Here is a 17187-nt window from a genome sequence, read left to right as displayed (position 1 = left end):
AGAATCTTGTGAAGGGTGATATGATTTTTACCAAGAAGGTGGAAAGATTGGCAAAGGCAGATTTGCTGCAGGAAACTATTGGTCGTAAGGGTTGGTCAAGTTTATGTAAATTAATAACACCAAACATATGTGGAAGGGCACTGCTGCAGAAGCTGATTAATTGTATGTAGTGTGTGGAAGTTAATTTCCTTGTTTGACCTCAGTCTCCTCAAAACAAGATCTAGTTTGTTTTTTTGATCCAGAAATGTTATATGTGCTGTAAATTTTGTGTCTGTGTCAGAAAGGATGAGTTGCATTTTGTTAATGTATGTGTTTTTATCTATAATGACAATAGTGTCGCCTTTATCGGCTTTCTGTATAATAATATTGGTGTTTTTTTGTAATTTATGTATATCTGATAATTGCTGCTTATTCATGTTAGGTTGTGGAACTAGTCGAGAATTGATAATGTTGTTGGTCTCATGTATGATTCGCCATTTGTCTGGATGGTTTTCTAATTTTGTTTGCAACTCAATGATGCAATCTTTTATGGGATAATGTAGGTCATTTATTGGAAAATTGAACCCGTATTCTAATCCGGATAATTTAACTGGGGAAATATTACTGCCAATCGAAGACGTTTATACGAAAGTCTCTCATTATGACTATTGGCCTCATCTAGCTTTCATGTTAATATTTCACTTATATGACAACCTGGAATAAGATGGTGCACTTCTTCTTCCCTGGGCAAATCTTAACCACAGATCTTTTAATATTTTCATCCTTATTATTTTTAAAACAATTTTTAATCTATATTCTAAATTAGTTTTAATCCTATTCTGCCATAACATCATGTAACAGAGCAGATCAACTGAGGTGAGTACCGACAATTAAGCCTTTCATCCCCCATTTAGCCGAAAAGCAAAAATCACAGAAGCAATCACATGAATGAGTTTTAGTACAGTATGCACAATGTATTAGGAAGGATGAGGCAGATATAAGGGGTGATGGGGTCATGCTTCTTATCAAAAGCAGCCTGAGAGCGAAGAGAGTTTTCGCGGACTAAGACATTTCGAATGCTGGCATAGAATTTGTATGGTGTGAGATAGTTGAAAGCAAAGGTATAATGAGAGCGGGAGTAATCTACAGGCCAGGTGATTGTGAAAATTATGATGAGAGCCTCTACATGCAAATGGAATGGGCAAGTAAGCACGAATGTCTTATTATGGGTGATTTTAATTTGCCTCTAATTGATTGGAGTAAATGGAAAGGAAACTCGACATGGGGAACAAAATTTTTAAATCAATAGATGATTTCTGTTTGTACCAACATGTCAGGGAAAGTACTATGGCCAAGAATATTCTAGCCCTCACCATAACCCATGAACCAGATGACATAATAAAGCTGACAGTACAGAAACCAGCAGCAGGAAGTGATCACAGAGTTCTACTGTAGATGATGAAGAGAGAGAGAGAGGTAGCAGTAGTGTGTGTGTGTGTGTGTGTGTGTGTGTGTGTGTGTGTGTGTGTGTGTGGGAGTTTAATGGTGCATAAGCTACACTGGCTATAATGCGCCTGTCCATAGAGATGTATTAGGTAATAATTCAGAATTTAAGGCATTTCAATTTCACTTCAGAAACCATTCAGAAGCGATGATATATTCCAATTTTTTTCAGAAAACAGAAAAATTCATTAATATTTGCCTGATCGCCAATAATATGCTCTAGTGATATTGGTTCTTGCAGTTTATTCAAAGAATGCATGACTGATGTTCTGTCCTGGTGATATTCAGGACAGTCAACAAGAATATGCTTGATTGTTAGACGTACTGAGCAGTGTGGACACCGAGGAGGATCCTTGCCTGTGAATAGATGGAGTTTTTTTTTGTAGTTGTTGGCGCATCGGCTTCTGTGGCCATAATGCACCTCCCAAGGTTTTTGCAGTACTTTGATCCAAGCCTGAGGCGGGATTCGAACCCACGACCTTTGGGTTGCCAGGCAGGCACTTTACCCATCTGGCTAGCCCGGTCGGCCCAGAGTAGATGGAGGTGGGTCAGGTGGGTATGTCCTATTCTTGCCCATGCAAGTAGCACTTCTTCCCCTTCTAGCTTGATTGCCAAAATTTTGGTTCCTGTTTCAACTTGAAAAGTTTGTTATTAGTCTCAGTGTGCCATAGCTCTTTCCACTGTTCAAGGCATGCTGCTTTTATGACGATATCATGGTCAGAGGCTGGAATGTGAACAGAGGTTAAATCTAATGTGGAAAGATATTTTGCCGATATATCTGCCAATTCATTTCGCTTTATCCCTGAATGTGCTGGAATCCAACAAAAGTTCAATAATTGTTGACGTTGTTCAATTTTCAAGAGAAACTTCCTGATTTGGTTTAAAACAGGGTGATTCGTATAGGATGGATTTTGCATTGCTCTAATTGAGCTGAGAGAGAGTCTGTGTAAATTAAATATTTTGAAGATGGGTAAAGATTCAAATTTTCTAGAGCTAATTTTATTAGCTCTAGAGCTAATAAAACTTGCTATACTCAGGTGGAAGGGAAGCTGAAATAATAGTGGAGGGAAACACTACTGCTGCTCCAACGGCTGATTGATATTTGGACCCATCGGTATATATTGGCAGGAAATCAACATAGCTCTGAATATGACTTGCATGGAATTGTTTCAGGTTGAGAGTCGGTAGAAGATTCTTACCCCATTGAAGAAATTAGATAAGTTATAGAATATCTTAAATACCACTGTGATTGGACTAAGTTCAATAGCAAAGCTTAATTATACGTTACTCATCTTAGATGATCTGCAGTGGTTACTTGAGGAGGGTTGGAAGAATAATTTTGGGGTTTAAATAATTTAGAGTTTACATGGGTTAATTAGTAAGAATACGGGATTAAATTAATTAAAAATTAAAATGGAATTTAAAATATGCACAAGGAAGTATAAGTGCACAACTCTGTCCTTGGTTGTCATTGAAGAATTAATTGAATTAAGAACTCTAAAATATGTGAAAACCAGTGGGCCAAAAGTCATAACGGTTGACTTTCGTTTTTTAACGTTGTCAGTTGGCAATATTAAACGAGGAGAGAACACATATTGTATTTAAAAGAATTTCTATGTTCCCGTGATGCTCTTTGCGACATGTCGGAATCTTAGGTGTGTGAGATTCCAGACGGGGGAAAGGTTGGAGGGTAGTTTCGCATTTATGATGTTTTAATTTAGAGTGACGGTGGAACCATTCTATAACGAGGGCTTCATATTGAAGAATTTTGTAACTAGTTTTTAATTTATAATGGTAATAGCTGAATCAACTAGAGGGGTGTGGTTGTGGGAATGTACGTGTAGAGTAAGTTCAGTGCTGGATTGCCCTATTCTGAAACTGTTGTAGCGGTAATAAGCCCTTGTGTTAGAGGTTTTTGTGGAACTGAACTTGGTAGTGGTGCTTCCGATGTAGCAGGCATTACAGTTTTGATGGCATTTAATTAAATATATGATATTATTCATGTCACCTATTGGGTATTTATATGTTTCTTTATGTGTTGAATAATGACCCGAGTTTGTTATATGAAGAAAATAGCAGAGTAATGTCAGTGCCCGTGAACACACGACGGAATTGTCTGGCGAGACTACTGTGATAAGGGAGAATGATGCACGTGCACCCTTCCGTGTTATGTTTGGGTGAATTATTGGAGTTGTTTTTAGCGATGGAAATAATGTGTTGAATTAATTGAAACAGGTATTTTCTGGACATGAACTTTTCTGTGAGATATTGTAGTTCAATAGATAAGCCATCTTGTGATGAGCTGTATTTTATAGCGTTGTGGATTTGGTTATAAAGAACAGCTTTTTTGTACTAAGTAGGTGGTGTGATGCAAAACGTAGATATTTTTCAGTGCGTGTGTTTTTTCTAAAAATCTTGGTTCCCAGTTTGGTGCCTGTTTTGTATATTGTAAGATTAAGGAAGTTGATTTGTTTATTAACTTCTGTTTCAAGTGTATATTTCAGTCTATCATGTATTGAGTTAAACTTAATAAAAAGATTTGTCAATTATAGTTCTATTAATTCTTCAATGACAACCAAGGACGGAGTCATGCATTTCTACTTCCTTGTGCATATTTTAAATTCCGTTTTAATTTTTAATTAATTTAATCTCGTATCCTTACTATTTAACCCATGTAAACTCTAAATTATTTAAACCCCAAAATTATTCTTCCAACCCTCCTCAAGTAATAACCACTGCAGATCATCTAAGGTGAGTACCGTATAATTAAGCTTTGCTATTGAACTTAGTCCCAATGAAGAAAATAAGTATCAAAGTTCAGTTGAGGAGGGGGGAGTCATTGATTACCTGTTGACTACTGTGAAGAGGAACTTTCCAACTCTGTGTTATTTCAAAAAACCGTAGGCCTGCTGGCCTTATTTTATTAGGTTTATTTCTGTGGACACTAGTCAGTTGAGGATTGAAGAGGTATGGGTGAATAGGATGCAAACAGCAACTTTTTATTTTGACCGCATACTTCAGTAGTAACGTTTTTCTGCGGAGAGGCAAAGGGGGTTCGTGAGCTTCAATATATAGACTGTGAGTTGGAGATGTCCTGAAGGCTCCAAGTGCAATCCGTAATGCACTGTGTTGTATAGGATCCAGCCAGTGTAGTACACTCTTTCGGGCAGAATTGTAGACTGGAGCACCATAATCCAAGCGTGATCTAATCAATGCTCTATATAGTCGAAGCAACTAGGTACGATCTGCTCCACAAGACAGGGCAGATAAAGCTCTTAGTACGTTGAGCTTTTTGAGATAGGTATTACGTATGAGTTTAAATATGATCAAGGCAATTTAGCTTCTCGTCAAGGGTTAATCCCAAGAATCTGATGTTGTTGGCAATCAGAATGGTAAAGTCTGACATGTGAAGTTCGGGATCTGTATGTAATTTGCATTGATTGCAAAAATGTATAGCGACAGTTTTCTGTTGTGAAAGACAATAGCCATTGAGCACTGCCCACTTTTGTATTTTATTTAGTGATATCTGCAATTGACGTTCAATAGATCTTATGTTCTGAGAATGGCAAGAAAGAGAGAGATTGTCAGCATACAGGTAAGCCTCAACAGTATTTGAAAGTTTTTTTTTTTGTAATGGAGTCAATTCTAAGGGCAAAAAGGGTTGCACACTCAGTACAGACCCTTGCAGAACTCCTTCCTGCAAGAATGCCATAGAAGGGGAGTTAAAATATCGTACTTCATAAGAACGACTCCATAAAAAGTTCTTAATGAATATAGGCAGGTTGCCTCATAGTCCAAGGGCATGCAGGTCTCTAAGAATGCCGTAATGCCAGGCAGTATCAAATACCTTCTCTATGTCAATGGAGACCATAACGAGGTGTTCATTTCTCACAAAGGCATTGTGAATTGCGGACTCGCCCTTGATCATGAGCTCTAAGGCAGACCTGTTTTGGTGAAAGCCATGTTGACTATTACTCATTAGGTTTAGGTCTTCAATTATCCAAACGAGTCGTCTATGGATCATTTTCTCAAGTATTTTACCGAGGCAACTGGAAAGGGAAATTGGCCGGTAACTAAAAGGACTGGAGGGATCTTTACCGGGTTTCAAAAAGGCCAAAACTGTGGCATGGTGCCAAGATGTAGGATAGATGTTTTCCAGAAATATTCGATTATAAAATAACAGTAGCAGCTGCAACTGTTTGTAATCAAGGTGTAATATATTCCATCGGGCCCTGCTGCACTGTTGCATGCTGTTCTAAAGGCTTGTAGAAGTTCCAAATACTGAAAAGGCTGGTTATGTGGTAAAATTAGAGAAGTGCGAAAGTTTATGGGTCGCTGTTCAGTGAGGTTTTTGATTTTCTGGAATTCCGGGGAATAGTTTGATGCCGCTGAGACTTGAGCAAAGGTTTTGCCCAAGGCATTTGCTATAGTCAGAAGAGCAGAGAGTTCTTGCCCATTCCAAGAAAGGATTGTAGAAGGGATGGTCGGAAACTTTCCAGAAAGCTGTCAAATTTTCTTCCATATTAATTTGCAGTCAGTGTTTCTATTTACAGCGGACACAAACCAAGTCCAGGAATCCTTCTTGGCTTGTTTTTGAATGAGATGAGCTCTTGCTCTTAGTTTCTTATAGTTAATGAGATTAACTGTTGTCGGTGATTGTCAAAATAAATTCCACACTTTATTTTTTTCCCTCTTTGCTTTCGTGCATTCTTCATTCCAAGTAGTTAAAATGGCACCGGACCATAGGATTTGTTAATGGAATAGAGATTTCAGCTGCTGATAATGAGCGGGATGTGATATATCCCGTTAATTCATCAATGGGCTGTATGCATATAATTTCCTCATCCAGGGTGATAGCTGATTGAAATTTAACCCAGTTGGCATGAGAGAATTTCCATTTCCTGCAGGGTTCAGCTAATGGTGGTTGTGCAGTGAGCATATTACAAATAATTGGGAAATGATCGCTGCCCATTGGATCATTCATAACAGACCATTCCATGATTGAAAACAGTACCAGGGAGCATATTGACAGATCTATTGCTGAAGTTTGTCCAGTTGGCAATTATATGTGTGCAGGTTCACCTGTATTAAGAATGGTAAGATTTTTCCTATCTAGAAATGTTTCAATCAGTCGGTCATGTGTATTTAATTTAGAAGATCCCCATAAAGGGCGGGAACCATTGAAATCCCCCAACAGACAGACAGGGGAAAGTAACTGCAGTAGAAGGTTTTCCAGATTTTGGTAAGAGAAGGTATGATTTGGTGAAAGATAGATTGAAACTAGTGTTATCGCAATCTGGGTAATGAAATGTACAGCAACAGCTTCAATTTCTGTTTGAAGAACAATTTGCTTCGCTGGAATCTGTAAGCTGATCAAGATGGCCACACCACCACAGGCAACATTTGATGTATTGCAATCTTTTCGATATATAGAGTAATTCTTTATGGAGGTGGAAATTTGGGAAGTCAAATAGGTTTCTTGTAAGCAGAAACCCACTGGAGAGTAGCGAAGAATAAGGTAATGAATATCGTCAATATTGCTATGAAGTCCTCTACAATTCTACTGTAAAATATAAGGCATTACTTGAGATGAGTACAAGGAGCTGTATCTGACTGCTTTTTCAGTATGGCAGTTTTATGTCGGTCAGATTTCTGTTTGTCTTTTTTTGAAAATGTAGGCTGACCAGTGTCCATTTCTTCCTCCACATATATTTCTAAAATTGGGTCTTCCTGGTTGGATGAGTAATTAGTATCCATAGAGGTGTCTTGAATATATATATTTTTTTAATTGCAACTTTTACTATGTGATGCAGTAGCAATCACAAGTGGGAAAGAATCACAGGGAAAATCCTTAGATGGATAGCAGGATGGTTTCATGGCAGGAGGCAGATGGTTGTGATAAATGGTTATTCAGATTTGGTTGATGTAAGAAGTGGAATTCCCCAAGGATCAATATTAGGACCACTGTTTGTTTTGGTTTTCATAAATGACATCGAACAAGGGATAGAGGGCATGATGTCTAAATTTGCAGATGATGTAAAGATTGTTAGAGTAGTTAATGATCACTGCCCAGCAGAGCATCTTCAGAGTGGCCTAGATAGACTTCAGGGATGGTCAGAAAAATGGGAACTATGCTTTAATTCAGCAAAATGCAAGGTCTTACACCTGGGGAACAGCAACCCCAAAATAACTTATACACTTGGTGGAGTTGAACTAAAGTCAGTAGTAGAGAAAAAGGTCTTGGATGTTATGATATGGTCAGACATGAAGTTCTCTGAGGATTGTAGACAGGTTGCAAGGATGGCCCACGGTGTCCTATCAATGGTTTATTGAACATTTGCTACTAGAGATAAGAATGCATTAATTCCATTATATAAGGCTATTGTTAGATCACATCTAAAAAAAGACATCGAGCTTCTTGAAAGGGACCAAAGACAGGTAATCGCCTGTCTTTGGTGAGACTGGCAAAAGTGCACCCTTTTTGTACCAAAACCCCATTCTGTACTTGCAGTACCATGGAAGAAGAATTTAAGACCTTTACAATCTTGGCTACTGTAATATATTTTTTACTTCCAATTAAAGCTATTTTATTTAGGAATTAAAAGTTCAGTGCTAATCAACTTGTAATATGCTAATCAACTTTTTTGATCCACTGGTTTATTTTCAGATGGCTAATTTTGAAATCTCTTAAATTTCTTGAACTCCTTTTAAAGTGGGCTGCAAACAATGAAAACTTTGTGCAAATGATCATATTCTATTATTTTCTTTCAAATAATATGATTTTCTGCTGCAATAGTGCCAAATATGAGTTAAATGTTTTCTTTTCAAGAAAGTACAAAATTTCAGTTTGCATTTTTTAAAAGTTATTTTACAGAAATATGATTACTGTTTAAAAGGATCAATTTTTAAATCAGTACTTTGAGAATGCTGAAATCACTTTAGTTTTGTGAATCAGTGCTGCTTCTTTTTGAAATACTGCAGTAAACTTGGTGAAATTGTGGATGTCATGAATTTAAAACTATGCTTTCATTGACTGCTTCTTCAAGAAGGCACACAATTTTCTTGCAGCATTTACCAGTTTTTCTTTCTCAGATGGGATACATTTAAGAAAATAACTATTTTTGGCTGATCCAACAAGTGCTGAAATGTTGGTTCAAGAAGCAGCCACTGATTACTGACATAATCCATAAAATGTTTTGACAATCCCATTCCCTTCAGAATTAACTAGATATTTTCTCTCACATAAAGATTTATCACTAAAGTAGCTATGTACTGGAGTTATTAAATGTGATGCAGCACTGTCCAATTCTTCATGTCCTTATTTGAAGATAATAAAGCACTCAAATATGCATAATGAAATCAAACATGTCATCAAGCGTTATTATTAGGGAAACTTAAAAATTCTAGTAAAATATATATATTTTTTTTGGTAAATCAAACTCATATGGGGAATTCAAGAATAATATCCCAAATTATGATGCACTGCACATTTAGACATATCAAGTTCCAATGCAAGAGATCCAAGGAGACACCCTATCCTCACCGCTGATCATTGTCTATAGTGAATGTTGTGATGGCAACAAGCTGGTTGAGAACTGGAAACGAGTGCGCTGTTCAAGGAGTCCAAATACCTGGTGCAATATGCCAACGGATGCCTTCATGTGTGTTGTGTACGCAACACGAGTCCGTGGACCCATAGTGTATGGTGCCCACTATCCAGGCAGGTGACAGTAGTTGCTTAATATGGAGCATGTTTTGCTGGCAAGAACTAGGACCCCTGGTGTGTATGGACCAATGTTTCGCTGGTGAGGTCTACTGCAGCTCTTATGAGACCATTTTCACCCCACAATGTTGAATTTGTGTGTGTGCATGCACACACAGACTGTAGTTTACTTCATCTCATTGCAAGGTAGTTTGGTGAACAAGAATCTAAGGGATATCTTTATAAGAGGGTTTACTTGCACCCTGTGGGTAGCATTCCTCCAGGTATTGACTAAGCAGATAATGGGGATGGTTATTACACATTTATGGATGTGGTATTGAGAGAAAAAAATTAGATTATTTTAAATTAAATTAGAATAAGATAAATTTTTTGTTTTATTAATAAACCGAATCATATTGTCCAAAAACTTTACCAGTCGAGATTTTCTGTTTCTAGGGTGGTTGGTAGGGATTTACCTAGGTTGTAGTGTGTAAGTATGTTTCAGAAACACATCACAAACATGTAGCACCTGCAGCATACAGTGTCACTTCACTTCTCTGTCTGGTGAAACAACCTTTCTCATTCATGCATACTTGCAAAACTGCTGATATAATACAACTGTCCTGTCTTATACATAACTCGTGGCAGATGATACCTACTCACAAGCACAGAAGTGTGCTATTTCTGAGCAATGCATCATAAATGCAGTTTCATTTATCTATGATTTATAGGCAATCCCCAGCTTACGTAATACTCGACTTTACTTAACTTTTTGCTGGCTGGTGCAAACTTAAGGGTAATTTTTATAATGGAAATTGCACTACACTTTCATCTTTATTATATGTTCTGATATAAGAATCACATTTCTGGAGGTCACGATCATAAAACAATAAAAACAATTTGCACTTTCCAGTTTATTGGACTTTTCTGTTAGCGCAATCTATTATAAATGGGTAGTAAATTTGATCTTATTGCATTTGTGATAATCCCGGTAACTGGAATTGTGTGGGTGTTTATGTTATTACGGTGAAATATGTTTCCCTTTCACTGAAATCATCAATCATATAAAAAACAAATTTTCAGAAACTTCTCTTCATTCCTATTTACTTATTAAAATGGTGAAGGGAAAGGGACCAATGAAAAGTGCAAGTGCTGGCAGTTCTAGGAAACGAAACAAGATTGATCTAGAAATGAAGATGATTAATTAAGAGGTACCAAAGCAGGACAAAGTTTGTGATCTATTGCACAGAATTGGGTCTTGCTGCTTCAACAGTGAATACTATTTTAAGGGACAGTGTGTGTATAAAAGAACATGTTAGAGGATCAGTGCATTTAACATCAACAGTGATCACAAAACAGCGTTCAGGTGCTATATCGAAGATTGAAAAGCTATTAATAATATGGATGGAAAATCAGATTCAGAAGAAAGTGCCCCTGAATCCAATGGTCATTCAAGCAAAAGCAAGAAGTATTTATGACAATATTAAGGACAAGTACTGCGAACCTCAAGCCAAGTTCGTGGCAAGCAACGGGTGGTTTAATAGGTTCAAGCATCGCGATGGTTTCCACAACATTAAAGTATGCAGTGGAGTTGCCAGTGCCGATTCTGCAGCTGCAGAGAAATTTTGTGATGTGTTGGAAAAAACTCCTTATAAATCTCCACAGCCCTCAACTTCTGCAGCAGCGTGCTTATCAGCTGGAGAGTTAATTCTGGCAGCGATGCTCGAAAGGTAAAACTTGCTAACGTTATGATTGTTTCCTGGCTCTTTTTTTAATTTTATAATTTTGTTCACTTTCGTAATTTTTCCTGTGCATGAGATAAAAAAATTGAATAAATAATTCTTTTTACATGTTTGCCGAATATTTCTTTTTTGCTTCAATCAAATTCAGGGCGCATAGTTGCGAGTGCTGCATAAGCATTTTTGGAAACTCCGACTTACATAAAATTTGACTCTACGTAGAGTTCTGCAGAATGCAACCCTTATGTAAGTCGGGAGGTAGCTATACTTTTATTTTTTGAACTCCAAAGATGAAGTTAAAAAACAGGTTTGCAATAAGTTATAATAATTCATTGCAAACTGTATATAACTTTAGTTCAAAAGAAAATCATTCACCACATATCAGTGATGGCAAGTATATCCAGAGTAAATTCCCAAATGAATTACTATTTTAACAGATCCGAATTACTAAATATCTAACACACAAACAGAATACCTTTGACTACCTCGCATTTCTTATCTTTACTTTATCTCTCTTCTGTTTATTATTAAACTTTTACTTGTAACAATTTATGTAATACTTATATATGCAGTGGTGATTGCTCAAAACACTTTGAGTGATCATATCAAACCATTTTAAAGTGGAGATGTTTGCGTGCTTACACGTCTGCACACAGAAAAGTCGGTCACAGACACACATACATGTGACAGAATTTTCTTTAATTTCTTTTAGAAACTGCATCATGACAATACATATTTATATCACAAAAAGATTACATAACATATTTTAGGTGTGCTAATAACTAGGAGTATTTAATACAAATCGTAAGTACGTTGTTTTTTAATTGCAAATTATAAAACAAAATTAAATTTCTCTGCTACAAAAACAGTACACAAAAGCAAGAACATACACAAATAAAAAATTCATTTGGGGAGGCAGTATACATGGTTCATTTTCTCATATGATATATACCTTAAATTTAAATTTTTCCATAATGATTCTGAATATTTTCATTCTTAATTTACACAGAAACAAATAACATCATGTTTCAATATATGTAGCACTACATGAGTATTCAAAAATACAAAATTTTAAAAACTTGTGCATGAATATTTTTAAAAAGATCCTGTCCTGAAATAAAAACACTACCAAACACAATATGTATAAACTATAAAGTTTTATGCTGCAGTAAGTTTCACAAATATAAATTAAGTCCGATATAAGAATAAACATACTTTTAGAATTAAGGGACAATTGCTTTTTGCCAGCTGTTTCTGTAAACCACTTCTTTTCCTAAACAACAAAGAAAAAATGTTTTCAAACCTTTTCATAAACTTGCAATGCAGAAGTAATAAAAACACTGTATAGCTTTGCTAACAATTAATATATTTTTGATAAATTTAAGACATCTGCAGGATATATATATATGTGTGTGTTTTAAAGGAAGCAACAGGTTAAGATATTATTAATAATAAAAATAATAATAATGGATTATGGACCTGAGACACTGCCATATGCAGAAGGTACCCAATGACCATAATTGCTACATAAGTTAGTAGTCGTGAAGGGCAATGTGCTAATGTTACAGTACTAGTAACGCTAATTATGGAGGGCAAAGGGAACAGAAATCGCTATCATGGTGAACAAAGAAGGAAGCTAAGATAAAGGAGAAGTAATAAGGAATAATAATAATAACAGTGCTGTTCGTCCTGAGACCTCAGCGCCTTTTTTGAGGAAAAGCCGGCGGAATCAAAGGAGGAAACGGCAATAAGTGACTATAGCCTCTGTTTCTGACATGAAATGCAGACACACACATACATTTTGTGTGTGTGTGTCTGTGTGGTACACGGGAAAAGTTTAAGTCAGTTAAAATAATTTTTTATATATATATATACACACACACACAGGTAACCCTCTTATGATATGGTTTTTTTTTTTTTTTTTTGTTAGTTGTTGGTGCATCGGCTTCTGTGGCCTCCCAATGCACCTCCCAAAGTTTTTGCATTTTACTCTGATCCTAGCCTTAGGTGGGATTCAAACTCACAATCTTTGGGTTGCCAGGCAGGCACTTTACCCGCCTGGCTAGTCCGGTCGGCGTATGACATGGTAGTTAGGTTTCTTACAAAATCTCATGTAGTGGAAAACTGTGTTAACAGGGACTAAGAATTTAAGACATCTGCAGTGTATATATATATAATGTTGGTTTATATATTAATCTTTCTTTTGTGCATCGTTAATGCCATTGTTTTTTGCCGTATTGGCCAATTGAACATTATATGCCAGTATATATTTGTTTCTAATTGTTCGAATTTTTGATTGTTACCTATTATTGGCGGTTTTTACATATAGGCATTAGTGTTCATACAATTCTGGTCATTAAGCTGGACTTATAGGCCATGCGGATTTAAGATGACCTAAATAAGGCCAGCTTAATGACCAGAATTGTATGAACACTAATGCCTATATGTAAAAACCACCAATAATAGGTAACAATCAAAAATTCGAACAATTAGAAACACACACACACACACACACACACACACACACACACACACACACACACACACACACACACACACACACACACACACACACACACACACAGGTAACCCTTGTATAACATGGTAGTTAGTAGTAGTAGTAATAGTGGCATGTGATGCAAGAAAGCAAGCATATGAGTTTATGCAGCATCAGCCAAAAAAAAAAAAAAAATTCACACAACCATTCCCTCTAAATGTTTGTCCAACCTATCATCTTCCACAACGAAAGACGGAAGTTTGTTCCAGCAATTAACCACCCACTGGCTAAAGGCAAATTTCCGCACATCTATTCTACATCTGTCCTTTCTTAATTTGAATTTATGCCCCCTTAGGTTCGTAATCTGAACAAATGGAAGGATCCCATCAGAATTCAGCGTGCTCAACCCATTCAAGGTCTTATACACCTCAATCAGATCACCGCGCAGGTGCCTATTCTCCAGCCACTGCAATTTGCAGAACTTAAGCCTCTCTTGGTAAGAGGATCCCTTCATTCCCCTCACCAATCTTGTTGCCCTTCTCTGTACACACTCAAGAAATCTACATGTTAGGTTCATACAAAATCTCACGTAGTGCGAAACTGAGTACGGGACTAAGAACCAGTACAAAATGGGGGGGGGGGGTTAAGTTCCAAAAGTTGCCAAAAATACTTTTTTTTATAACTATCGGAAACTTAAACTGAACAAAAGGCTTACGAACTGTAATACACATGTCAGATAATGTACGTTCATTTAATTTTCTTCCTCTTCATCGCTGCTAAGCACAATCAAACAAAAACGTGTTCTCTGTTTCAGAATATTTTCGTCTTCTGAACTTTCTTCTGCAGCATCTAGATTTTGCATATCTTCTGCTCTCTTTAAGAAAATCGTAATCTGGATTTGTTTGCTTTGCTCGATAGATCTTTGTAAATTTCATGGTATGGTGCTAAGCATTTTTGAAGCTCCCTTTTGAACTTTGTGCTCCTTTCAGTCGAAGGATCTGCATTCAAAAAATAAGATTCTAATTGCTTAGCTAAGTTTGTGCTTTTTAGTGTAAAATTTGGAACTCCAGTTTCATCTGTGCTATCATCCTCTGAATTGATTTGGTTTACCTACGATGCCATTTCCACCACATTCGTGTTGCCAGCCTCTTTTTTTACCAGTAATTCTTGAACATCTTCAGTCATACCATCAAAATCTTCTTCTACCGACTAAGCAGAAAACAGAATTGCACTGATTCCATTTTCTGCCGGTTCGACCATATTTCCTAACTAACTCTGGCCAAAATTTTGCCAACACGCATTTAATGTTGACGGTTTCACTTCTTTGAGTGACAAAGCTACGATTCTGATACAGTCCATAACTGAAAAATGTTTCCCTACCTCCATCACTTCAATAGATTCAGAATCAATTTTTTCCAAAATCCATTGTAACAATATTCTGATGTAATGAGTTTTAAAGGTAGATATAATACCTTGATAAAATGGCTGAATTAAAGAAATTGTATTAGGCAGTATGAACATTACTTCAACACTTGGATGGTTTAAACCTTTTGGATGGCCTGATGCGTTATCCAATAGTAATTAAACTTTTAAATTAGATTTCTTTCGATTTAAATAGTTTTCCACATCTGGCACAAAACAATTTAGAAACCATTCTTTAAATAAATCGGCAGTTACCCAAGTTTTTTATTTGTTTTCCAATATACCTGTATGCATTTCTATTTACACCTTTCATTGCACAAGGATTAGAAGATCTATAAACCAGCATAGGTTTTATATTGTAATCTCCTGATGCCTTAAAACCCGGTGCAGTTTTTTCTCCTTTTTTGAAATAAAAGTTCTCTTGGGCATTTTTTCCACCAAAGAACTGTCTCATTGGCATTGAAAACTTGATGTGGTGTGTATCCGTGGTCTTCAATAATTTTCTGAAATTATTGAAGAGCAAGGATACACACCACATTTTCTGCTGATGCACTCTCCACCTGAATTCTCTGTTACGTAATGAGAAGTGGTTTTTAAATAACTCAAACCAATCTTTACTGGCAAACAAACTCCGGTTAACAGAAAATGCTCCATTTTCTTTTAAATGGTTACAAATTTTTAGTGTCTTTTGTTTAATTACATTGCCATCTGATGGGATCTGTTTTTTTACAGTTATCGTCAATACAAATACTGAGTGCATTTTCCATTTTCTCAATTATTGTTGATAGGGGATGAGTGTTGCTGCATTTAAATTTCAACTTTTTTTTTGCAATGCAGTATACTTTTTCCCCTTTTTTAAGACGACCCAAAATGTGTATATTTTATTCTAGAGAAATAAAGTTTCTTTTCAGCATTGCTTTTTTACTTTCCTTAGGCATAATTTAGGGCTGCATTTTAGTTCACTTTTAGTTGAATTATTCTAATACTGTTCTTAAGAAAAGTTTAGTAATACATACCCAAGAAAATTTATAAACGATCAAATAAAAACCAAAATAATCTTACAAAAAACCTTACAAGTCACGAACTGTACGATTCGAAGTTACAATTTTTTTATGGTCTCAAACAAGCACAAGTTTAATACCACAGAACCTAACATGGGGATTTCCCTATATATATATATATTTATTTTTTGCATAATGACTCAAACAACACACAAGACCAAGTGGGTTGCTATTTCTAGCTGAACTACAGAATTTCCAAACTAGTTTGTAACAAAAAACAAAGTTAAAAAAAAAATTGTGCACTTTGTCACGTAGTTTTTTTTTTTTTGACATTACATGTCACAGAAAAGCAAATAATATTTAGTAATACCAGTCTTGTTATGCAAAAAAATTATCATACAAGTACCTCACCTCCAAAGACACATGGTGATACAAATAGACATTGAACCAAAACTGTAATCAAATGTTAAGAGTGCCATACAGTCAGTCCTCATATAGCACGATAGTTGTGTTCCTAGAAACCCTCGTGCAATGCAAAATCGTGCAATATAAACAACAGGCCCTATGGGAAAAATAGGGTTAGGTGCCGACAACACAAGATTGAACACACACTTGTAACCAAAACATTACCAAACACAATAAATAATCGTAATAAAATACTTACGTATTCTATTACGTAATAAAATATTGCTAATGCTTTTGCTTCTATTGTAAGCAAACTTGTTTTTTGTTTGATTTTCTATCCAAACAGATGACAGCCGTTCCATCTCTTCCAATTCCTTGCGTCTTAATCTAATGGATTTTAATTACACTTTGAGTTGTCCCTGCTGTGAAAGTTGTTTTTATTTTCTCTGCATTCTTTGTAATTCTCGGCGTTGCCTCATTTAGGCCTGTAGCACTTGCAATATCACATGGTCTTTCATTTCGCTCTAAGCATTTCACAATTTCATATTTTTTCTCTATCGACAGAGGTGGACTGGCCAATATTAAATAGAATACCTTAGCGGGGAAACCCCGGTGGGCCGGAGGCCAGTGTGATTTTGGCCATAAACCATAGTATGAGGCCACTATAAATTTTCCTGGGTAAGAATTTTTGACCCAGTCCGCCTCTGTTTATCGATATTGCTTTTCTTTTTCTTTCTGAATCTGCAGTGTCTCTACCAGGACGCTTCTTTTTCACACCTTTTATGTATTTTACTCATTTTTAGGGAATAAAGCACAATTACAAAACGAGGAGGCACGCTTGATACACATAAACAAACCTGCGCACGTGTAACAACTGAATAAACAACACCATAAAGGCAGAGACACTATGAACACCTCACACTTTACTAAAGTACATTT

At 36.2% G+C, this 17187-nt stretch overlaps 1 protein-coding gene across 1 annotated transcript in view; it reads right to left on the bottom strand.

Moving 5' to 3' along the window:
• qin (tudor domain-containing protein qin) overlaps window positions 1-17187 on the bottom strand; it is a 571075-nt gene that overhangs the window by 219463 nt on the left and 334425 nt on the right. Inside the window, exon 24 of the mRNA XM_090381133.1 lies at window positions 12139-12196. Coding sequence (XP_090237259.1) covers window positions 12139-12196 — 58 coding nt within the window. The remainder of the gene's footprint in view (window positions 1-12138; window positions 12197-17187) is intronic.

The sequence above is a fragment of the Mastigoproctus giganteus genome, chromosome 9 (assembly GCF_048544385.1).
Source record: "Mastigoproctus giganteus isolate SK-2022 chromosome 9, ASM4854438v1, whole genome shotgun sequence".
NCBI lineage: Eukaryota > Metazoa > Arthropoda > Arachnida > Uropygi > Thelyphonidae > Mastigoproctus > Mastigoproctus giganteus.
Note: the sequence above shows the minus strand (reverse complement) of the source record. Positions and strands in the feature narration are given on the sequence as shown.